The sequence below is a fragment of the Micrasema longulum genome, unplaced genomic scaffold (assembly GCF_059751315.1).
Source record: "Micrasema longulum isolate JH-2025_06_02 unplaced genomic scaffold, ASM5975131v1 h1tg001135l, whole genome shotgun sequence".
In the NCBI taxonomy this organism is placed as follows: domain Eukaryota; kingdom Metazoa; phylum Arthropoda; class Insecta; order Trichoptera; family Brachycentridae; genus Micrasema; species Micrasema longulum.
Genome location: NW_028278323.1, coordinates 368,019 through 393,967, shown reverse-complemented (window position 1 = coordinate 393,967; position 25,949 = coordinate 368,019). Strand labels below are relative to the sequence as shown.

Below are 25,949 nucleotides of genomic sequence, written 5' to 3'. Positions count from 1 at the left end.
TGTCAAATTGCTGGCTTAACTCTAGATCATTCCAATAAAATTTTGAAAAAATATTTGTCTTAACAATTTTAAATTTTCTTCCTATCTGCTCATTGATGTTTGAAATACTTTGAGAATGTCGGTGATTTATTACAGAAATTTATTATAAAGACTGGGAGACCAGTCTCGAAGATGTGAAAGCGATGAAACTGGTCACTGATTTTTCAAATTGGTAGATTTATGTATCACTCATCTTTTATTTCTACAATAAATTACGATGAACTTCCACCGAGAATTTTCACTAACAAATTTGAAAGTCAATGATATATACATTGGATAAAATAATGAAATTGCATTGAATTTGATGTTAAAATTTTAATTTCAAGCTGAATTTAACTTAACACCCTGACTAAACACGGATTTCATTTCCAGCAAGCCAGAACATGAATAAAAATTAAGAAGGTAAACATGAACAGAAAATATTAAAGGAAAAATAATGAAACTCTCTAATTTGCGAAACCGGCTTGTCAGCAGGAGTTGAGTTACCGTAAATAACCATAATAAACTTTATAAATATAGGATATCATTGGTGATACTGCAATACTGTGTAACCTGTTTTTTTCATGAAAATGTTTTTCTTAAATAAATTTGTTATAAGGACTTAGAGCCGTTAGTTTTAAATTATTGCTATTTTTACTCTGAATAATGATAGTTCTTCCGATACTTCAGCGGCATTTTTGGTTGATTAAAATTGTAAGTAATGTATTAACAGAAAGCTTTTTAGGTTCCCCTGCCAAAAAAAGTTATTGATAGTACACTGTACTGCAGTATCTTTATTATATTTTGTTTCCCATATTTATTTATTTTTAAAAAAATTAATATCTTTGTAATGTAGCCAAACAAAACCGTGGAATTCAACCAGTGAAATGGATTTATTATTTTTCTTTCCTGTGAAATAATGAAATTGTTGACAAATCATGATATTGTACTGTATTGTATATATGTATATTATAAAGATATTATTGTGAATCTACCATTATATTATAATAATTGTAACTGAAATTGTTGACAAAAAATCATGTTTTTACTTTAACCTCTTTTATTGCATTGAAAATGTTTACATAATGTTTTACAATAACTTAAAAAGTGTTTTTTTTTTCAGCAATTTACAAATCAATAACAAACTTTAATTGAATTTAAAACATTAAAAAAAATAAAAAAATCCATGTAAATTTATATGGTATCAATGAGAAAAACTAGTTTTATTTTGCAGTTTGTAAACATAACATATATTTTTTTAGGTTGTGTTAAAATTTCTGTATTTAGTGTGGGAACAGTTTGTTGTATGGAAGGTTCTTGAAGAATTTTCCGGCAACATCATCAATCAACATGGAGAGAATAGTTTCTACAGCTGGTTGTACATCCCGCATAATCTCTTCGGAATGCATTTTTAGTATGTGATCTGTAATTTGACCTGCAATACAAAACATGTAATAAAACAAACAACTTAAAAGCGTAACACGCTTTGAATTTCAAAAAGCTGTCCGTAATAATCTAATTCAAGATTTCAATAACAGTCCTTTGCCACATTTTTTTAATAAATGAAAATATCTTTCATTCCAATAACTACTACCAACCCTGAGTAAACATCTTTCTTTTTCTAAATCCGTTTCTAAGTGGAGCATGTGTGGACATCACCAGATGCCTCCGGGAGACCCTATCGCTAGCCAGTGCTCTTGCCTCTTCCCACGTCAATCCCCAACTTAGTTCCGCTGAAAGATCGTCATCGTCGGTTTTCCGGGACGGCGAGAACCCGTAGGTGTGGAGAAGAGACAGCAGAGTCGAAACCACCACCGAACTCTCAAAATGCTCATTATTGGAGGCTTCTGAGTCCGTTCTCGGACCTCAATATTAGTTATGAAATCGAACCATGTATACCTAATATTCTCCTCAAGCTTTTACTCTCAAAACTCAGAAGTTCGAGTGAACATTATGTATGTAGATAAAAACAGCATAACTTACTTTTTATATCACCACCAGTGAATAGATTCTCGAAATCTGAATCTGTTCCACCGACTACTACTTTAACTTCTGTCTCTTTTATCATGAAGTATTCTTTTCCTTTTCGGTTCACAACAGCGCCAAATATTTGAATTTCTGCCGTATTTTCCGCTGAAAATACAAATGTTTAAATCTCTAAATCTTAATTCTTAAAAAGACATTTTTAAAGATGGTAAATGTGCTTATCAGTTAAATAAACTACTTTATTTTAATAATTTATTGAAAATACCATGTGTTATTTTATAAATATTGAATACAGAGTAATCAAATATAAGGATAATTATTATTTTTTTTTTTTGTTTTGTTAAACTTTATGTATCAATAAAATGCACTTTGGCGGGTTCATTTCTTAAACCAATATCTTCCAGCCTACCAATAAACAGACTGGTCAAAATAAAAAATTGTAATTTTTTTTTCAACATATATGCATATTTATTTACATGCTAAAGACATGAGTGGATAAAGGTGTTATGTGACGAAAACAAAAACCAGAGATATCTGTGGTTAAAGTTTTGAACACCAGTACAATTATTGATGATGTAACACCTTCATTCGCCCTCAAAATTTGTTATCTGCTGTTTTTTTTATGGTGTGGTTGGTTTTACATGAAAACTGATTATTTTGCTAAGTTGTACGTATCACGAATACGAATCCAGCCTTTGCTTACAAAAACATTCGCAAAATAATATTTGACTTCTTAATTTTACTAAAATAATTACTTATGTATTTTGGGCTGAACATAAAATCTTCATCTATGTAAAAAAGTACATTTTAAAAAATTTGCTACAGTCTTCATTCGCTAATGTCTTTCTTCAATGAGGAACTTCAGCCCTGCAGGAAATTGGATACCAAAAACGTTTTCTTACATGCGGTAAAAATTAGAGCATTTGTTATGGAACCATGAACCTAGATATGAGTTCGTATCAACTAGTAAAACTTTCCAATGCTGTCACATGATAAATTCTTAGAATATTGTCCAGATAAATACATCTTTATCTCAGTAGTATAATTCCATTCACCCTCGATAGTTAAAATCAATGTTTACTTAAGCCCAGTCCAAAAGATGACACCCGCGGATCTATATATTTACTAGTTTGATGGTTCCCAGTCTCAGAACTAATTTAGACGTTAAGACATTAACATCGTATATCTAAATTTATAACCTTAAGTTATTTTAATTAAATAAATCACAACTAAACAAACATTTATTTTGTCTGACCCTTAACACATTAAATTGTACCGCAAAGTATCTTTAAAATGTACAAAAAAATAATAAAAAATATTTTTTAAAAAATAATTGGCAGAACTGTCTGAGAAAAAGCGAAAGAGAACTTGATACGTCACACGCGCAGTAATTCCATTAATACAAAACTCTTTTATTGGATCTAGCATTGTTAATATATTTCTACTTATTTTTTTTATGTAATAGCTGTAAAAATCCCAAATAAAATAAAAGAAATGAATATTATGCATAAAATAATAAAAAATTGGCTTAGTTTAATAGTTTATTAACAAATAAATAAAAAACCACTGAACTTTCTCATTACACTGTTTTTTAGTGGACAGATATAGCTTGTACATATAAATTTCATAAACCAATACTTTTGTTTTACACATTATATGTCGAGGAATGTGGGATCAGGTAATAAATTTGGAAGGAGACAGGCAGAGGATCCAAGAAAAAAAAGGAATGAAAAATTAAAGGATGTTAGGGTTCTACAGATTACAAAATAGAGCCTCAGGTGTTTTTTAAAATATGTAATTTGGGAAAAAGCGCATTTTTGCATTGGGGCATCTGGATTTAATAGACCAGACTTGTAATAATAATACATTTAAATTCAACAATACTTACTGAAGTTTGCCATAAGACGACCGCTGCCTTCAATTGGCAACATTTCAAACTCGCCGATTAGCATGTACTCGGTATCGATATAAACATGGTTGAATGCTGCTGTGAGGGTTATGGTTTGGTTCTCTAAATCAGCGCTTTAAAAAAATAACACGCATTTCCTTTCAGCAAGATTTAATTAATCAAAAATAGTTCACGTTATCCAGCTAGAAAAAACTTTATAATAGGATGTTCTTCACAAATGAACTTGTACTTAGTAGGTACTGCATTGATAAAACTGGATTGGAACCTTGATATTGATTTCATAATGTGACTTTAAATGAACTTGTAAAGTATCAAGGTAGATCATAATGTACATTACTAACTGTATATGTGTGATTTATAAGTACTACATGTCAAATTAAATTGATCTGCATAATTAAAGTTCTTATAAAACCGAGTATTTCAACAGACATGGAAATTTGTTTTTTAGTTTCAGTGCCATAATAGAACACAGTTTAATTACAAAAAATACTTATATTCACCATATGATACGATAACAAAACATTATTATGGTATGTATATAATTATAGCATAATCATTTATTTAGAAGAGGAAAAGGTGAAACGGGAGATCCTACGATGGTTAAAATATTGTTGAAAATAACTCAAAAGTTTTTCTGATATATTCGTTAATAAATACTTAATTTATAAAAATAAATAAATGAACTTACTCTACATCTGTGAACTCATAATCCGTAAGTCCGAATAACAGAACATCCATAAGTACTGCCTTGAAGGTCAGGTTGTCAGTACTCTGCTGTACTTTAATGGATGGAATTTTGAGGGGTTCCAGCGAAGGAAGGTTTAGCTCCGGAATGCCTTCAGACAACTTTTCTCTAAGAATGTCCGTGGCATTCCTCAAACACTCGTTAAAGTCTTCTATATTTTGGCATATTGGCAGTAGATCAACTGAAATTAAATGCTATTTCAACTAAAACTTCAACTAGTTCTACTAAAAAAAATGTTGAAGATAAATTCGTCACTACATAATATGAGGCATTCTAGAAGTGAAAGAAATCGAAGCCTTTCCGGGGATTAAACTTAAAACATGGCAGCCCAAGATGGCTCAGCTCCATACAAAGATAACTAGAAATTGTTAGTTTTGAGTTTTGAGTAATGGCTTACCAAAGTTTTGACAGATCTAAATTGATTTGTAACAATAATATATATTTATGTGAAATGTATAATATATTATGCACAATGGTTACTTGTTTTAGGATTAGAGTTGTTATGCAAATTATTACATTTTAATTAGTTATGGAGCTGAGAGTTTATTTATTTCCAAATGAAAACATCAATTTTACAAGAGAAAACCAATAATGTTTAAGAGTCATGGCTTTGTAGAGTTGAAAAGAGGTGTTTTTTTAAAAATATGAATAGTGTTCTAAACATCAAATTTTTTCACTCCATGCAACAAAAATAAAGTGTGTAGTGCCTGTCAAAAACACAAATAACATTCTACCAGTGTTGTGCAATCAACATGACAGCGTCTATCTGCATACAAGCTGTGCCAGCATCGCGAGACCGCCGACTTCTCAAGGTTTCAACATCATGTCACACCTCAACATCAGCAGGTTAGTGGAGCGCAACTTTTCTACCCCAACAACACAGTCCACTGTCTAAATTACCCTCCTCCGGGCGAGTATGAGATGGTTGAATGGTTACTAAATAAACTTATTCAGACTAAATAATCATGTTTATTTTTTTACCTAAAATATTATATTTTTTTCACAGAAATTATTGCTTAGAATCGTATTCTGGTGCCCTCCAACACACCCTAAATGTATTCGATTACAAGTTACCGGCGAAGATTCTTTAAATTTTCATACAAATATACACACTTTTGAGTAATAATAAATATCGATTTTACTTTATACTGTCTCGATATGTACAGATGAAAATAGCGTTTTTAATCGCGACCCAGGTTGATCAATAAGGAGAGGTCTCAACAAAATGTACTTACATGGTTTTCTCAGAATATGAATTTTGTTATTCCCAAAACCCGCACGACTTTTTTTCAGAGGCACCTCTATTTTATCGCACCAAGAGTGTTCACCGAGCTATCTAGGACAAAATCTATTTTTAAGAGAGTGGTTTAGGACTGATTTTGACTTGGAAGCTCCTTGATGATTTTAAAAATATTTGAGTTGGGTTCCTTCATGTAAATCAAATGGATATCATTGTCTGTTACTTTTATGTTGATGTGCTGTGTTATTTTGTCATGATGTTCTTTTTAAAATTTTAATTTGGACTTGTGTCTGAAAATAAAACTGATTGTGAACAAATAAACAAATACAAATATGCTTACCTAATTGGTCAACTTTATTGGTGGATTCCGTTGTAGTGCTTGTGGTAGTCGGAGGATATGCGACAACTGATGTTATAATAAAAACTATTTCAAATATTTCCCTAAACATGATCTTGGAACTCGACATAGTGATGTGTCAAATTATCTGGACTAAAACTCTAAATAGATCTGCTGCATTTTTCATGATTATTTGCTTATATAACTTCTTGAGAGGGCCGAGTATGTATGGATTGGGGTCACATACACCATGTTAAGATTAATAACGTTTATATGTAAGGTGTTTGTCATTCCTAACATTATTTATTCTTGTGAACTTGATCTTGTTTGTTTGAAGTGCTACCCTTCGATATATCTATTAACATTTCTTAATAAACACAGCTTCAGGCTGATAATGATTTATTGAATGACTAAAGGGTGGGTACATTTTATATTATTCATTTACTGAAAACAGGCTAAAGCACATAAAAATAAATATAAAAATAAAACCTTTTTTGTAATTGAAAATAAAAATACTAACCTTAATGAGGAAGTTCAGAGCTACAAGAAATCGGATATAAAAAACGTTTTCTTACAAAAAAATTAGAGCTTTTTATTGTACGGCGAACTTTCTCAAAAATGTATGAAAACTTTGAACTACTTTGAACTACGTCACAAGTTCTTTAGAAATAACCAATCAATTACAGTGTTGTGTTGTGATAGATTTCCGGTTTCTGGTAAGCCTTTTAAAAAAGTTTAATGTATTTTGACAGCTACGGTGTTCTACTTTAAAATGTCAGGAGAAGTCACCGATGATAACTTGTGACATCGTGGATGGAATATTTTGAAAAAAATAATAATACTTAAAAATCATAGTGATATTAATACAAATACATGTAAAAAAAATTAGGCAAACAAATAGAAAAATATTAAAAAACCATTGAATTTCCACATTATTCATTTTACAATAGTATCTTTAATTTGTTTTTGTCATTTATTTCAAGAGTGTATTAAAAAATAAATAAGAAATTTAGTGTTTCTTTATTTATGTACAATTTATGGCAAAAAATCTTATTTCCTGTTTTGAAGCCACTGTGTATTCAAGATTAATTTTTTTAAATCCCCCCTTCAAATTTATTATATTGTGTTACTATTTCCTTCTACTTGTTCGACAAAACATGTTTTCTTTCTTCTATGGATTTAAATAGGCCCTGTGATTGGCAAACTAATTAGTGAATTACGATACGGGTACAGTCCATTTAAATCTTTAATAACCACATTTGAATGTTTTATATTTCATATAAAACATTCAAATGTGACAAGAAAAAAAATTATGTTTACTTGGTTTACCGACACATTAACTATTAACTAGGCTATTAATTAAACATTCTACAATTCTTTTTTTCATAACATGTTTTTAAAAAGTTTTAAAAAAACTTTAAAAATACAATTTCGGATACAGAGATGGAAAACCAAAGTTGCTGATGTTATGAACTGTGTGGCAAAACTAAAGTGGCAAAGGGCATAACTATAACTAGACACGGGAACCCCAGATGGGTGCCAGGAATATTGAAATGGAGGCCCTGGGCAAATAAAAGGAGTGTCGGAAGGCCATCGAAGTGATGGACCGAGGACATTGTTGAGATGGCTGGTGGTGCCTGGATACGAAGGGGCCAAGATAGAGACAAGTGGAAGGAGTTGGAAGAGATATATCCAGCAGCAGAAAGAGGAAAGCTAGAGAAGAAAAATAAGAAGAAACACTAAACTTGCTTATTTGGTTGGTTGGGAAAATACATGGCATTAAAAGACATACAGAAATATTTTGTAAATTATTTTTATTGAATAGTTATAAAATAAATCTTCATCTACATAATATTATATAATAAAGTATAAAATATAGTTTCTACGTTTAGAATAAATGTGAGTGCTTCAAGCAGAAACAACTTTCCATGAATTACAATTTTAAAAATATTGTAGTATGCTGGTTATATTTTTTCAATAAAAAATTATGGAGATATGAAATACTCATTATATGGCCAGTTAAAAGAAGCAGGTAGCTGAAGATCAAAGCAAATGGAGAAAATGATGCAGAGTAGTTGGCACACAAGTCACAGAGTGTTCGTTCGTTCGTTCCGGAAACAAAAGCGAAATACGATTTTGATTGTGTTAAAGTGAGATCGATATACAGGATACAAATGAACTTACTAAACAAAGGTGTGATTTGCCAAGGGATTTGGTGTTTGATGCGGGACCTACTAATTTTTTCAATTAAAATTGGAAAAAATGTAATGAAAAAATCTCCATTGTCTGAAATCAAATCGAAGACTTTGTCGTGCGTTGTAGCTAAATGTATTAACAACTACACTACAAAACAGACGAGGGGTGATAATCATGAAACTCAAAACTAATAAATCTTTTCAAACATTTATTTCGTTTATTGTTTTCTCAGAAGCAGTTTTGATTTTCTTAAATATTGATTTGTTTTTAGCTGAGGTGTCCTATTTTTATAGAATCACTTTTTTCAGATAGGTAAAAATGCAATGATTTCTAGTCTTGCTAGGAATTTTCATCTATCAAATGACCATTTAATAGTCACATTTATTGGATCATTATTATGAAATAATATGTATCACTACAATATTTAATCGTGGCAATAATATTATGTATACAATACAATGCCTATTGAAAGTATGTAATAAAATGTACACATACCTGAAAATTATTCATCATACTAAGTGGGTATCAATTTTTATATTGTTCTTTTGTTTTTATTGTTTTTTTTTGCATAATTTTTTCAATCCCCTAATTTTTGGGTCATTCTAATTAGCAATAATTTTTTTTTCTAGTTTTTTACGATCTCCTTGGCTTTATTTGTTTTTGTATTTGCAATCTTTCGACTTACAGACAATTTCTCCTAATTGTCAACCCCCCTGATTTTTTAATATTTTTTTATTATTTGCAAACCTCTGATTTTTTATAACACGCTCACCGATACTTTTGTTTATTTTTTCAACTTGCTTTTAAATAATAATATAAATTTTGATTGCGCTGGAAATTTGGTAAGTGATATATGAAGAGATTTTATGAAAGCGTGGCTTAGTTGTCTAAAATGAGTTCGGAGAGGGGAATGGTACTAAATATACGGTTAAGGTATGTCTGAAGAATTACATTGGCCGTATCTTCCACGATAGGCTTCATGATGTCCAGCACGAGACGGGGATTGGCATTGAAGAAGTTAGCGGCTGTCTCGGCTAGAAGAAAAAGGTTCATAAATTTCAGGTCGTACTTACTACTCAAATATTCTAATAAAAAAATATTATTTATATTTTTATGAGTTACCAAAATAATATTTTGATTTTACGGCAACAAAAGTCAACGGGTGGAATAGTTGTGGAAATGTGGATGTTTAAGCAAAGGTATGATGGTGAATAATATACAGTATGAAAGCGGCTTCTTAAACCAGCCAATGATAGGTTATAAGCCCTGTAAATGCCTGGACTTCCATATTACCTTCTCAAAAATGTTTTTCGTCCCTGTTGCAAGAAATTTAAATATAAATAACTCCCAGGGGGGAAAATCCAGCCTGTTTATAAACATTTGGATATACTCAAAACTTTGTTGACAAAATTATTTGTTAAATTACCTATGAGCGCTGTGGAGCCATCTTTGTCCGTAAATTTAACTTTTCCATTTCCAATCTTAATCTTGGAACTGAACTTGTCAATTTCCAAGAAGTTCACTCCTTTCTTCTTGATGACCTTGGCGCTGCCCTTGGCGAACGTTGAAATGTCAGCTGGAAAATAAACAATGCACCTTTATCCATTAATACGATAAGGAAGTGCAGTGCTACGGGATATCGGATAAAAAAATATTTTCTTTAACGCGGTAAAAATTAAAGCATTTAATATTACGGCGAAGTTTCGCTAAAATAAAGGAAAAAAAATGGTTTTATTAAAAACGAACCACTTTGAACTACGTCACAAGTTTTTGAGTGTTGTGATAGATTTTCGGGAACCATTTTTTTAACGTTTAGTGCATTTAGGCATCAGAAGTCACCGACGAGAACTTGCGACGTCACGAGCGGAGTTATTTTAAAATTACAAAACTTAAATTCAAAACTCCAAAATTTAAATCCCACTCCACCACAACTCGATTCCTATTTTTCCGTTACAAGCTGTTTACGACTTTTAGGAAATTGTCGCAAAATTTAAGCATTTGGGTTAGTAACAAAAAAGCAAATATTTACTTTAAAAATTAAGAAACAATATAGGTTCATACATACATATATTATTAAATCTGAAAAAATATATATTTAGAAAACTCTTCATGAGTGAGGCAAGCCTCTTCCATTACACCTCGGAGGCCGCTAATATTTCAACAGAGATGATTGAATTATTTACAATTTTTTAATTACAGGAACACATAAAAAATGTGCTCTATGCACCATTCAGATGCAGATAAGTCAATGACAATGATGGTCATGATTTTAAAATTAATTTTAAATAAAACTTAATTATTGTTTTTATCTAATTTATGTTTATTTATGTTTTTATTATTGCGCGATTAAAGAAAAAACATTTGTTTTAAAATGGCAAATCGTATGATTTCCTCATTTTTCGTGCGTTTTACCAGACTACAGCCTTAATAAAATACCTACTTAACATCAAATTAGATCATAATACTTGTACGTTATTATCTGTGTTTTCTAATAAATAAAAAAATAAAATAATGCAATTATTAAAGTCGCTATAGTATTGGTGTAAAAATTATTGGAGCAAAAACGAGAAACCTGTATTATCAAAAAAAATATTGTTTTAGGTACTCATATACTTTCTCTAGTATCGGTTGAAGGCCGATCTGAGGAATATTCTTGGACTGTATTCGTCATTCTATCCATACTACTTTTCTACTCAATCGGGATAGAATAATACTATGTGATTTTGGGTAACCGAATAAATTTATGTGCCGACATTTGGTCGACTTATAAGGTAATTGTCGCGTCGGCGTCGGCTGGGATTTGTATGCACGTGCCAATGTTTGACCGACAAGTGGAACTTCAGCCCTTCGGGAAATTAAATACAAAAAATGTTTTCTTGCGCACGAAAAAAATTAGAGCATTAAATTGTACGGTAAAATTTCTTAAAAGTGTACGAAAAAAAAAGAAATATTTTAATAAAAACGCACTACTTTGAAAGACGTCACTGGTTCATATGAACCATCCAATGATATGAGAGCATTAAAGGATATCCGGTTTAGTCACCGTAAACAAACCAATCGGAAGAACTGTCATAGAACAACCTCTGACGTCGCACGCGGAGTTATTTCAGAAATACAAAACTTTAAAAAATCATAGCGCTCATAATACGATATTTAAAAATAAAAATATTTTGGCTTAGTTTAATATTCTATTAACAAATAAAAAAAATAAAAAAGACACTGAACTTCCTAATTTATTTCATCACGTTGCCTATCCGCTCTCAATGGCGCATAGGCCATTGCATTAGCATCATGATATTTTTTGTTACGTCGAAGGTAAGGTGATTAGTCTTACGCTTCAGGTGCCAGTTCACTAACAATACAATACTGCACATTAAAACAAATATTTATGTTATTTACGTGTCGATATTTGACATTTGACCGACAAGTAGTTGTTTGTCGATATGAATAAGTTCAGCCCCACGGGAAATTGGATATAAAAATGTATTCTTGCGCGCGGTAAAAAATAGAGCATTAAATCAGCGAAGTTTCTGGAAAATATATGAAAAAAAATGAATAAAAATGAACTACTTTGCATGACGTCACTAGTTTATCTGAATCAACCAATCATAAGAGAGTTGGGATAGATTTACGGTTTACAGTAAGTCAACTGACCAATCAGCAGAACTCACCGAGAAGAAGAGTAAAAGAACTTGAGACGTAATTTCAAAAATACAAAACTTTAAAAATCATAGCGCTCACAATATGATACATAAAAAAAAAATACATATAGGTTAGTTAAATAGTCTTTTAACAACAAAAAAAACACTTAATTTCCTCAGCGTTTCTGTCTACATTTGGTAGACTTGTATTTTTCAGAAAGATATTTTTGTTGACCGACAAGGTATTTTGTCCGAAATTAATCATAAAAATATTATCTATAATTTATTTGAATCTCAAAAGTCAACATTTGGTTGATACGTATTTTTGTGCCAATATTAATTTAGTCGTCAGCCGTTAAATCCGTCTTCGTCGTCACATTTGACAGAAGTGTATATCAGTATCAAAATTTAATCGACAAAGGTTTTTAGTCCATAATTGAAAGGTATTTGTGAATTGTAATTTATAATTATGTTGAATCCCAAAAGTACACATAATAGATGAGAAAATCAACGAAGACCTCAAAATTATTTTTTTTAAAATCTCAAATTATTAAAAAAAAAATCATCTTCATTTTATCAGAGTGTTAAAGAATGCACCTCGCTATTGAAATGGCAAGTGAATGGATTATGACACGTAAGTGCAGCATTACAACGGGTTTTATGATTAAAGTTGAATAACCGGCGGGAGTGTGTCATGAGATGTTTTTGCTCTATTTTCGCATTGTTTGCCGCCGTTTGCGGTGCGCGGTGTCCATTCTGTCTATTGCAACATATTATCGGATGCCGGTAAAAGTATATTACACAACGTGAGATGGATTTTAATTCCACACAATAGATTTGTAAGGTAAATAAAACAATATTCTATATTATTGGAAATATTACTTTTCATGTAAAAAATACTTGTGTAATGTGACTGTACGCAACTTTTGATTGAAACGGTTATTTTTTATTACGTTCACCTAAGTAGTGCGGTTTGGAGAAAGGTTTGCGGTATTTTGTGGTCAATTTGTAAGAAGACAGTATTTTGTTTTACTAGCAATAATAATAAAAGGGTATTTGGTACCCGCTTACAAAAAACGCATTTAAATACTTAAATTTTGTGAGAGTAAACTTGTATTTATTGTTACCCACACATGAGCAGAAGGCAATAATTATTTGAATGGACTGTTAACTGTAACTTCGTGTTGTTTAAATGTAAAATTTTAGAAGTGGGATTTCAAAAGGTTAGGTATATCTGAGATATTAAAAAAAATAATTAAAGGTAACATTTGCGTTCTTATTATTTTTCCAAGTATTTAAATTTTTTGGGCCACTTTCAACGAGTTGTAAATAACTCACTATTATAAAATGGGGATCTAGTTAAGGTAGAGTGGGGTTCGAACCTCGGACCTCTGATCCGTGAGTCCGCCACACTAGCCACGGGACCACAACCCTATTAAAAACTGTACAAGACAAGCAAATAATTCTTATATTACATGGCCTAAAGTGTAAAAAGAACAAAAAAAAACCACGTTATATAATATGGCCATTTTGAAAGAAATTTTAGAGAGATGGATCCTTTTTTCAAATGAAAAAGCATCAGATTTAAGCATGTTTTTGTAAAAATGTCTGTTTCGGAAAAAGTGACCAACATATAATTTTACCATCACACTACCGATTGAAAAAAAAATATCTCGAAAATACTGAACAATAAATAATTTATTTAGGACCCTAAAAAATAATGAAAATTTTAAATATTGTTGTACTCAAAAAATACCACCACGGTATTTTTTTTTAAAAAGGCATATTAAATTTTTAAATTAATTTATATGACGCTAAAAAATATATGTACCTACTGCAAGTTTTTAATTTTAAGAATGTACTAAAAATCATAGGGAACTGAACATTACTATTAAACTTAAACAATATCCTAGTGACTAAATAAATGTGAAAGTCGATTGTAATAGAAAAAAATTATGCATCATTATTTATCCAACCAAGTTAATTAAAAAAAAGTAAAATAAAATAAATAAACTATGGATCGAAAATAATGTATTAAAGGTGTAAAAATAACGTAACTAAGAAATACACTGCTGAATTCGGAAATCTACTAAAAGTGGAAAAATAATATCAAATTTGGAAACTGCCGACTATTTTTTTTTTTTTTTTTAAATATTTATCAATTACATTGTAGATACATTTATTAGGGACAGAGACACAGTTTATAGCGACACAATCAGGAATGACCCATGCCTGTGAACTTGCTGCGACTCCCTTGAAAATCCGTGTTGAGTCGGGGCACTTATAATGTATTCATTAACATACATACACACATATATACATTAAAGATGGTATAAAAAAAAATACTTGGAGAACGATTGGTAAAAAAAAACGAAATATGTACACATAACTACTGAATGTGGAAAATTCGGTTTGTATAAATAAAATGAAAAATATTTCAGAATTTATAGAATTCAGAAGTAATGTAAGATACTGACAATTTTGAATAATGCAAACGATTTCAAAGGTACTTAATATTTTTCAGAAAATAAATCGAATAATTTATAATGAATGAAGGTTTTTCGATCGCGAGTCATTAATTGCGACAATTTCACTGACGAAATAAATTGGTTCTAAGAATACTGAAACAGTCCTTACTGAAATTTCCCTGCATGCTTCCCTTTCCCCCGAGAGGGATGAGCAGCAGCCTCCCCTGGACGTCATACTCTGACGTCACGTATATCTGGGGAAGCACCACCGACAGCTCGGCTGTGTACTTATTCAAATCAACCCTGGAAACAAAAAGGGTTGAAATTAATCACACATATTATCTTTATTCAACATAAAAATAAAGCATGTATACAAAAACTTGTTGATAGCTCTCTACAGGTGGTGGAATCCAGTCTCGTCTACAAACACTTCGGCATATTTAAAATATTGTTTTTGATTAGATAAAAGATATTACTTAATGCCAAATTATTCAAATAATTATATATTCCAAAAGAAAATGAAATGCCGATGCCTAGATGATGGACGCTAATTTGTGTTTCAAAACGTCAGCGTATTATAATAAGGGTAGTTATTCAAAACAAATATATTACCGACATTTCAATAGAGATGTAGAACTTATTAAAGAAGGGAATGGATTTTTATTTGCATAATTTATATTATTTTTCTTTTCACATTTTCTTTGTTGTTTAAAATATAAATTAAATGTGTTCTTTTTAAAAATTCTTTCTTTAAATATTATTACTATTAAAATATAATACACAAATCATTACAATATGTACTCTGTGAGAACAGGGTAAACGGAGAACTAAAATCAACTTTGCAAATAAATATTTGTCGCAGGTGGCAATATTAGCAGTCCACAATGGAGTCCCGGTGCCGACCCTTATGTATGAGAGTGAAGTATGGAACTGGAAAAACAAGGATAAAAGTAGCCTAAATGCAGTCGAAATGCGATCTCTCAGGCGAATATGTGGTAACACTATTATAGGTGCAGAAATATCTAGACCCGTGCATTATGTAAGGCTGAGACGAGCCTTATCGACAAGATCAAGAAACAAGTGCTGCGTTTGTTTGGACATGTAGAGCGAATGGACAGCGAAAGAACGGCTAAAAGGATTTACGTTGCAAATATTGACAGATGCAGAAAGCGAAGAAGACTAAGAAATACATGGCATGATTAAATTCAACAAATACTTTAAGATTGAGTCAGAATTACCGTCGTGTATGTATGAGAAGATGTACAAATGTAGAGGATCGAGATCTGTGTGCAAAGACAGACTAAAGTGGCGTTCTATCCTCTCTGCCCACCTGAAATGGTTCGTTTGTTTGTATGTACTCTATTTTATTTCATATTAACACTAATGTTTGAGTACCCGATAGCAAATTATTTATATAGTAGTTATCGAGACGCAATCAATGCCACTGAATTTTACGTATTGTAAACAATATTTTGATTATATTTTTTCTTACTCTAATATTTTACTATTACCATCAGGTTTTTAAAAATGATTTTTGTTACAAGGCTAATTTTATTATCAATGTGTGACTATACCCTGCATTTATTTGTCAATTTTGGCATTGATTTAACAAAGACAACGTTTAGTTCAGCTGACTAACGAATATAACGCATTAAAAGGTGGCGGTTCGGTGAATTCGATTGAAAGGTCAAAAGTGTTTGGATTTCTTTTATAAGCATCGTATAATTACGACAATTTAAGAAAAGTAACTCATTTGAAGCTCTTGACAAAATGGAATTTTAAAACATTTGTAACTTTATTGATTTAATGTAGGTTCTTGATGAGGCGGAACTTAGCATGAGTAACGCATTTAGGGTTCTTTACGAGGTAGAATATTAACATAAACGGCATCATTTTCCTTTCCGCACTCAGTGGCTCATAGCAACTGCATTGGTTTTCCAATTTCACCATATTTATTTATATTTATATATACGCCCAATGGAAATTTTTAAGGACATATTTATATATATAAAATTATTATAAAAAAAGTAGAAAGACTCAATGGTATATAGTAGACTTTGCGGGAATAGAAGAAAGAGAGAGGTGTTTACAATTGAATTTGATTCAGTGATCGTTTGAAAGAAGACCACTTGTTATCAAAGAAATTAAGACTGGTATGTGTGTTGGCAGACCTGAGAATTCTGGGTATAACGGAATGAAAACCATAGTTAGTTCTATGGTTATCGGTATGAAAGAGTATGTTTTGTCTGAGGTTTTTAGTTTGGATATTTTATTTTACTAAGCTCAGTAGTTCAGGCGCATCAAAAAGTGAGTTGAGAATTTTAAATAGACTAGAAGGTCGGATGTATTTCCACGGTCTTGAAGAGAAGGTATATTATATTTAAGGTAGTTTCTAACTCATTATACATATATTGGTCTCTGGATGAGCCCAACCTCTAGCCTATCCTTCTCAAAAATCGATGTTGAACTGATTCAATTTCTTGATGAGAACATCATAATATGGAGACCAGATAACAGAGGAATACTCTAGGTGCGGGCGAACTAGGAAACAGAAGATAGTTTTAACGGTATTGATATTTTTGAAGTCAGTTGTGCGTCTGTTAATAAATCCAAATATAATGATCATTTGATACATAAATGCAAAAAACAATAAATTGAATTCGTTAGAAATGTAAAAATTAAGAGAATTTATTTTATAATCAACACACAATCAAAGTGATTCCAGATAAATAACTTATTCGAGGCTTTTGAAAAGGTGAAATATGAATATGAGTAACTTTACACATTTGAGGTTTTTGATATTGACATTTATATCTCATTCGTGTTTTATATGAGGTGGAATAGGTATTAATTGGTGTAGTGGGTGTCCTGACGAAGAGACGGGTACGTCTCAAAACCGGTAGACATAAAAAGTCAGTATGTAGTTAAATACAAATATTAACTAACGTTAATAAGTATGCAAATCATTTTAGGTTCTTGACGAGGTGGAATATTAACATCAGTTACACATATTGGGTTCACGACAGAGAAGAGAATTAATATAAGTTACTAATTTAATGGGTTCAAACTGTCAGTAGGGTCGCAGTGAGTCACATCTTGCTGGAGGGTGTGATTCTATAAAATGCTGCGAACGCCCAGTTGCATTCCACCGGCAACACTACTGACTAGTCCTACTCGTTAGCGTCCACATTGCGAACCCCGGGCAATGGGATCACACTCATAAGGGTGTGTTCACAGCAGATAACGAGAGGATGAAAGGCGAGTTTCTGGCGGCTCCAAACCAGAGCCAACCATCTAAGGGAAAGTAACCCCACAGAGAAGGTAACGGGAAACGACTCTGGTCATCTTTCCCCAGGAATCACTATGGCGAATACATCCAATAAGCAGTTATCCTGGCTGCGGAATATAAGAGGAGAGCAGGACCGAGATGCTTTCGCTGTAGTGATCGCCAACATCGGATGGATCTGACCAGGCACCGCAAGAAGAACTAATTTTAAGATGCGGTGGAATTTTTATATCTGTACCTAACTCATTTAACGTTTCTGATAAGTATGATACGATATAATATTTTATACTGTATTCCATAGATACTCACTTGAGGTTCTTGATCCGGAAGCCACTGGAACCGAAGGTCTTCATGTTGGTCAGCTTGGCCTTGATCTGGATGGCCTCCAGGTTCCTGTCGACCGTGAGGTGGGGGATCTCCAGGGGCTCGTACGGAGGAACCTTGATCTGTGGGATGCCCTTCAGCAGGTAGGGCCTCACCTTGTCCACGGCGGCCAAGACGCATTTAACAAACTCTGGGTCGCTACGCTTGCACTGAGGTATGTAGTCGGCTGAGAAAGAATCACAATTTTATTCATTATTTGAATCATCATCATCATTATGCCCCTGCTGATGCTGCATGCCGGCACCTGATGCTGCATGCCGGCACCTGATGCTGCATGGGGACTGCATTGGTAAACCAAACACTTGCCGGTCTTAATTTTCTAATTTTCTAATTTATATTTCATTTTTTTATTATTTATGGTACATTTTCTGATTTATATTTTTGCTTAAATTATAATTATTATTATCGGTTTATTTTCTAATTTACAATTATGTTTCGTTTTTGAATTATTTATGGTATATTTTTTTATTTGTATTTATGCTTCAGTTTTTATAACTATCGATGAGTTTTCTGATTAATTTTTAATTTTTTGAAATTTATATTATTATTTTATTTTTTTAAGCATCAATAATTCAATGAAAAAAACACACGTATAAAAAAAGGTCATGCCTAAACACAAAAATTTCCTTGCTATTTGTATTTTAAAACTGTGAAATACAACAACAAACCATCACGCCGTTTCCCAGTAAGGGTAGGCAGAGAGGATAGAACGCCGCATCACTCTATTTTTGCATACAGATCTCGTTTCCTCTACATTCATACATCTTCTAATGCACGCGCGCCAATTATTCCGACTTTTGACGTGTCCATCTTCATGTATTCGTTAGATTTGGTCATGCCACGTATTTCTCGGTCTTCCTCTATTTCTGAATCCATCAACATTCGCATTGTAAATATTCTTATCCGTTCTTTTGATGTCCATTCGTTCTACATGTCCAAACCAGCGCAGAGCTCATCTTTTGATGTTGTCAATAATGCTTGTCTCAGCCTTACATAATGTACGGATCTCAACATTTGTGCATCTTTCGTACATGTTTTACCACACATTCGCCTGAGAGATCGCATTTCGACAGCATTCAGCCTACTTTCATCCCTGTTTTTCCAAGTCCATACTTCGCTCGCATACATCAGGGTCGGGACCACGACTCCGTTCTGAATTGCTAATTTTATTATAATTAATTTTGTGAAAAAACTGTGAAATAAATAAATAAAAATACGGGGTGTTGTCGCTAGTGAGAGTGGCAATGATGCAATAGAAAATATAATATTTGTATATATGAACACAGTTTCTTAAGACTAAAATTATCGATATAATCACTAAGCTTTTATTTTATAATAATTTATTTCTTTCGTATTCAATTTTAATATTTCTTTATTTTTACGATTAGTGCCTACATATATAATCTTTTTTTTAACTGCTGCCCATAACTCTATGCTGCTGCCATCATTTACACCGCAAGACAAAAAAAATTACGAGTTTACCTGCTACCGCGCCCCTTGACTTTACTGAACCCTTTTTCTAAGAAATCCTTTATCGATACCTCTTTCTTTTGTTTAATAAATTAAGGACACTATGTGTCACCTTTCTACAATATTTACATTTTAAAATGTCTCAACAGTCTTGTTTTACCCGCGTTTGAGTGAACATAACACAACAATCATGGAAAGTGCAAAGCAAATGTCGATTGCGATAAAATCCAAAATAATCACATTGTCGCAAGAAAACATATCTAATTGTGAAATATCTCGTCGAGTTGGGTATTCAGAAGGTGCAGTGAGGTTTTTATTTTAAAAAATCCAAGAAACTGGATCCATAGAACGGAAAAAAGGAAGCGGACGGGGGCGCGTGACATCTGCCCGAGATGATCGCTTAATAAAAAAAATTGTTATGCGCGATCGATTTTTAACGGCACCTGAAATACACGCAGAGGTGCAGTCTACCAGCACATCAACATTTTCAGTAAAAACAGTGTCCAGGCGGCTGTTGGAGCATGGTTTCCAAGCACGGAGTCCCGCAAAGAAACCATTACTCACGGACAAAATGAAGAAGGCTAGACTGGATTGGGCGAAAGAGCACCAGAATTGGACCTTGGAGGATTGGCAAAATGTTGTTTTCTCTGATGAATCAAAATTCAACCTTTTTGGTCCAGACGGCAGAAAGATAGTTCGACGAAAACGTGGGGAAAGATATCATCCGTCGTGCGTCACTCGAACCGTTAAACATTCACCCTACGTGATGATTTGGGGGTGCATGACAGCATACGGTTTAGGACCTCTAAATTTTGTACAGGGTACGATGAATGCCATTCAGTACAAAAAAGTGTTAAAAAAACATATTATTCCAACAATCGAGGACATTACGCAGTATACCGCGGACCCAATTTTTCAGGACGATTCTGCGCCGTGCCATAGAGCCCGCACTGTGAGTACAAATATATATATTTTTAAATGCATTTTGTGACCACATGATAAATAATTTATTGTTTTTTTATAGATCAATGAATTCAAGGAGAAAATTGGCTTAAAATCGTTGACGTGGCCCGGGAATAGCCCTGATTTGAACCCGATAGAAAATTTATGGGCGATTATGAAAAAAAAAGTCGGGAAAAAAAAATCAAAAAACATTGAGGAATTAAAAAAAAACTTAATTCAAGTTTGGGAAGAAGAAATAACATCAGAAATTTTAGATTCGCTTTACGCTTCTCTAAATAATAGAATTTTACATGTTATAAAAAATAAAGGTGAATTCACTAAGTACTAAATATTTTTAAATGTTATAAATATGTTTAAATGTAAAATACTTTAATTTAAAATAAAGCGATAAGAACCTACTTCTTAAATATGAATTAAAAAATAACATGTCTTTTATTATTCCATCACAAACACTCGACCATAAATGAACCGTTATGGGTCTCTAAGGTTCGGGTAATCTGATACCTGATATATAATGGCAATTTCTAAGTACAATTCATGTGTAAGATTTTTTATTTTAACCTTGAAATAACGAGTAGTCATCACATATGTCAAACAATATAAAAAAAACTAATTAAATATCAAGAATAATTCATTATATGTCAATTTTAGTTTTTTTTGAGAACTCGTAAATTTATTTGTCTTGCGGTGTATAACATGAAGGTAAGAGATAAGTCTAACGTTACTGGTACCAGTCCAGGGACTTTGATTTGCAAAAAAAACTATTTTTCAAATAATTGTTTTACGTTGACCTAACGGGGAATCGAACCCAGAACCTACGCCACGAGAGATGTACGACAGTATTTCAGTCCTTATACTGTCACTGGAAGCGTAATACTGATAATTTTACAAAATCAAAGATTCTTTTTAAATTTTATGATTATAATAAAATAAAGCTAAAATTAAAAATTTAAAGAAAAAAAAACGCCGAGCATTTAAGATCGTTAGTGAAAATTCTTGTTGGAAGTTAATTGTGGTTTAAAATAGAAAAAAATAATAGTTAAATAAGTTAAATATTGAGATTTTATTACAAAACAAAAGCGAGTAAAATATTTAACTTCTAAATCGCATTCAAATTATTTTAGAGAAACTGAAAGTTAGCTGCGAAATATGAAAAAAATAATATACTTACGAAGAACTTTTGCTTCCACACTGCAAAAGCAGACGACAGCCAACAGTAAAAGCAATTTCATCTTAATTTATGTTAAAATCTTCACTGATGCATATATATCTTGAGATCGAGACGTCACTTTTCCCACTTAAAACCTTTCTTATGTACAAATAAATACTTTTTACTGACATAAATTCTACAAAATCCTGTGTTAATTCTGAAAACAAAATAAAAAGTTTGATATGAAAAGTTTTGACAGATGGAAACAAACGCAACCGTTTGAAAACAAGCGGGAGTTAAAATGTTTCAAAATAAGAATATTTTGTTGTTATTTTTAATTCTGAGTAGGAACCTTACTTGGCGAAAGAAAAGTGACAACTGCAGCTTTATTTGGCGTTCGCACAGCGAATATACTCAGCCGGGTGGGAATATTTATGTGCCCTAAATAGCGTACACGGCCACGCGCATTTTTTCCCGCTTAATTTAAAAAACGACTCCTTTTCTATAAAGGCATGCTGTTTTCTATGGTCTGTCCGGTAGGAAACATTGGCAAATGGCCGACAAGCTGTTTGTACGAATTTCTCAATGACGGGGAGTGGAAACCAGTCATTACTTAAATATAATTTCGTTTTATACCGTGGATTTTGTACCATTAATCTTGTAAGGTGATGTTAATGTCCACATTTGCATATGGCGTCACAGCCCAGAGCACTTTAGCGACCGTTTAGGAAAACGTTTATATACAACATGTAATCATATTGCATTAAAGGTATCTACTATTTTATTTTTGTTTTACCGGTGAGATTAAGGAAATTAGTTTTTAATTCAGTTTATTAATTTCTAATTAAGTTGTAGTAGGTACTTAGTTATTACGAACTTGAATGTAATTTAATTTGTATCATATTTATTTACAAAATGCTGACATCTCATACGTTTGGACGCTCCAAAAAGTAAAGGGAAATTTTACAGAAAAAGGGGAGCAAAATACGTGTGGAGACAGGACGCGTATATCCTTTCACGCATATTATTTATACTGCCCGATGTACGAAAGATATATAATATAAATAATAATAAAACTAAAGTTGTTTTGAAAACTTTTTTCATAAATTCTAATATCAGTGTGTGAAAAAAATCGTCGTTTTAAAAAACTTTTTTTCGTTAAAAATAATGTTATATCTTTATTATTTTTATATTCCGTAACCTAAAAATACATAAATTTTATTTTTTACTTTGTTGATAATATTATATATTTAACATACTAAAAGATTTAAAAAGAGAAATTCCTTTAAAAAAACTGCGTTTTCAGTCTGGCGGGAATTTGGGTGTATGTACCTATTTTATTAAAAAAAATAAAAATTTATACGTTTTAATAGTTAACACAAATATTTCAATTTTGAGGCCATTTCCAAAGAATTGTAAATAAGTCATTATTAAAAAATAGGAACACAAATGTGGTAGAGCGGGGTGCGAACACTACGAATCTTGGACCCCTGGTCCGTGAGTTTACGACACCAGCGACGGGACCACAATCCGGTTCAATTAAAATTGTAAATCTAAAATTTTTAATTTAGTCCCGTGATTGAAATATTTCGTTATTATATCTTATTAGTAAGAATGAAATTGCATATAAAGTACATTAATGCAACTTGAAATATTAGATATACACTAGAACTCCGTTTATTCGAACTCCGGTCAACCAGTTTGCCAAATATCCAAATAGTTATCAGGAAATAAATAATTAAGGAGAAGTTTCTAATTTTAATTTAATTATACAATTGACTTTGCTGGACATGCCTAAGTAAGTTTTGAATATGATTGCAATTCACTGCATTATTTTAAAAGCAATCAAGTCTCATTAATCCGGATAATTGGAGTTTAACGATACCATTATTTTTAAATATTGTGTATGTTTAACTTATTTTGATTTCACTGAACGATTTTCCTTAAATCTGTATTTATTTTTCATTCGTAACGCATTAGGTCCGGGTTCGAAGCCCTGATTCGAAATATTTATTTCAATACTGCTGTTTTCTAACGTATTCTGGACTGCCATTTGAAGCGTAAGACTGATAAGCTTGCAATTGGTATTTCTCCACCCAGCCGTCGTACTTAATTTAAAAATAAAAACATGAGGATGTTTCTCTAAATAAAAACCTGAATTATGTTACTTTGGAAATCTCCAACGATTATAATAAACACAACCCCTGTTTTCACTTGTGTATACATAATAACATAGTAATTCGTCTAGTCTTTCACCAGTCTGGTCATGTCGGTCACGTCGAAACTCGGTCAAAATTAAATAAAGTATTTAAAAAATCATATCAATATGCATATTAACATTAATAACTAAAACGGGTTGCGGTCCCTTGGGTGTAGTGTCGCGGACTCCAGATACGGAAATCTGTAGTTCGAACTCTGCACACCCACAAATTGTTTTGTATTTTCCAACACAGTTGTTTACAACTGAAAGAAAATTGGCTCTAAATAGAAATGTTTGGGTAAATCATAAAAACACAGTTATTTCTTTTTATAAATTTTTTTTAAAAATATTTACTTAACCATACTACGCCACTGGAATTCGATACTTAAAGCAGTAAACTAAGCTTAGCTTAATGAATTAAGTATTATTTATTTTACAAGAAACAAGCAAAATTTTGCAATAGTTCCGACTGCACCCATATACAAGTCGTCTGGGGCGAGTATCGCTTACACCTTGTATCGAACATCTATGCGAATTGCGAAATCCGCGCCGCGTGAGCGTAACGCGAAAATGGACCTTAAACCCGCACGACCTAGTTAGACCGCCACGGATGGCCGGATGAAAATTATAAAATTGTTTATATAATTAATAAAAAAATGGTTATTGGAGGTTAAGTATGATATAGCTTGTCTAGTTTAATTATTTGTTTATTTTTGGAACAATAACAAATGATTAGAAACATTCACATTTACTGAATGGTTTTTAGAGCATATTATTACGAAATCAAAATTTCAACAATTTATAAATAAATAAATTTATAATGCAGGAATAATTCAGGGTAAGAGAGCAAGTGGACGTAGGTTGAAAACCAGGACACTGAGGAATTATTGATGACGAAAGGAAGCAACTCTCAAGAAAACAGCATCTGATTTTGCTGACTTTCCACGGGTTTTGCCAAAAGAAAAATAAGAAGCAGAACTTTACAGCTCTGAGTACGTATTCTGATAGCAAGTTGAAATTTATCTTCAATTTTATCTACAAAGTAAAGTTAAGTTTTTTGCATAAAAAATAGACTATGTTAACAATTTTTTTTTCTAAACATGTTAAACTACCTGAAATTTCATACACACATTCATATACACACTTTCGTACATAAATATCGGAAATGTTAGTTTGTTAGTTTAAACGGTCTCGATAGTTACCGATGAAGATAGCGTTCATAATCGCAGCCCTGGAATGATTGCCTACAAGAAAGGTAACAAATCTATTATTACCATTTAAAATTTAAAACCATTTAAAAGCAAACAAATATTAACATATAAATTATCAAGTTCTACTGAACTGCATTCAATGCAGTTCGTCGGCAGGTGCTTAAAGTTAAGTTCTAATATAAATATACATAATCTTATATCTTAAATTGTATAAACATATAAAAACTCTTATTACTATGGAAAAAAGTAAAATATGTACATCGAAAATAAAAAAATGTCCAAATAAAAAAGAAAAACACAAAAAAAATCAATATAAAAAACCACGTTCTAAAAGCCAGATTCTCAGCAGACGTCTCTCTCTTGAGCCAGATAAGTTTTTTTGTTTTTTAATATCTAATGGGAGCATATCATACATTTTTAGTATATTGTACTCTAGTGTTTTTTTCCTGTATTTATTATTGAATTTAGGGAGAGCTAGTCCATCTACACTAGAAACAACGTTGCTTTATGTTTATTTTATCATAATGAATAACAATAAAGTAAGTGATTCAAATATATAAACATAATATTAATATCGCTTTGAAGTACTTAAACAAGATAAATCTTTTACGTTTTGAGTAAGGTTAAAAACAATACAACTTCCATATTTATTTATTTTTAAGATGGACTTAGCAAACAAAGAAACTAACGGGAGTCTTTTGGCTTAGGGCCAGGAGGAACGGACGCGTTCCATACTTCTAGTGCT

General features: G+C 31.9%; 2 protein-coding genes across 3 annotated transcripts; both read right to left on the bottom strand.

Annotated features, from left to right (window-relative positions):
• Positions 1-1,022: 1,022 nt before the first annotated feature.
• LOC148276866 (uncharacterized) lies at positions 1,023-6,999 on the bottom strand. The gene is made up of 5 exons (XM_088233655.1): positions 6,756-6,999; positions 4,602-4,839; positions 3,893-4,026; positions 2,002-2,151; positions 1,023-1,453 (listed from the first exon to the last, which is right to left on the bottom strand). The coding sequence occupies exons 2-5, from the start codon at positions 4,649-4,651 to the stop codon at positions 1,302-1,304; spliced, it is 486 nt and encodes a 161-aa protein (XP_088089781.1). The 5' UTR covers positions 4,652-4,839; positions 6,756-6,999; the 3' UTR covers positions 1,023-1,301.
• A 981-nt stretch (positions 7,000-7,980) lies between these two features.
• LOC148276865 (circadian clock-controlled protein daywake-like) lies at positions 7,981-22,407 on the bottom strand. Of its 2 annotated transcripts, none has more exons than XM_088233643.1 (6): positions 22,146-22,407; positions 21,815-22,010; positions 18,136-18,376; positions 14,710-14,843; positions 9,858-10,007; positions 7,981-9,465 (listed from the first exon to the last, which is right to left on the bottom strand). In XM_088233643.1, exons 2-6 carry the CDS (start codon positions 21,873-21,875, stop codon positions 9,311-9,313), a joined length of 741 nt encoding a protein of 246 aa, XP_088089769.1. In that variant the 5' UTR covers positions 21,876-22,010; positions 22,146-22,407; the 3' UTR covers positions 7,981-9,310. The 2 variants fall into 2 exon arrangements, with proteins under 2 accessions (XP_088089769.1, XP_088089768.1); XM_088233642.1 differs by having other exon boundaries at positions 22,151-22,407.
• Positions 22,408-25,949: the final 3,542 nt, after the last annotated feature.

What these genes read in the sequence shown, in the direction of transcription:
- LOC148276866 (XM_088233655.1), bottom strand. Translation starts at nt 4,651, where the DNA reads ATGGATGTTCTGTTATTCGGACTTACGGATTATGAGTTCACAGATGTA. An exon ending in TATGAGTTCACAGATGTAGA is followed by an intron (nt 4,027 to 4,601) that starts GTAAGTTCATTT and finishes ATTTTTTTAAAG; the next exon opens with CGCTGATTTAGAGAACCAAA. An exon ending in TCGTCTTATGGCAAACTTCA is followed by an intron (nt 2,152 to 3,892) that starts GTAAGTATTGTT and finishes TTGTATTTTCAG; the next exon opens with CGGAAAATACGGCAGAAATT.
- LOC148276865 (XM_088233643.1), bottom strand. Translation starts at nt 21,875, where the DNA reads ATGAAATTGCTTTTACTGTTGGCTGTCGTCTGCTTTTGCAGTGTGGAA. An exon ending in TGTGGAAGCAAAAGTTCTTC is followed by an intron (nt 18,377 to 21,814) that starts GTAAGTATATTA and finishes ATTCTTTCTCAG; the next exon opens with CCGACTACATACCTCAGTGC. An exon ending in TTCCGGATCAAGAACCTCAA is followed by an intron (nt 14,844 to 18,135) that starts GTGAGTATCTAT and finishes TTTTGTTTCCAG; the next exon opens with GGTTGATTTGAATAAGTACA.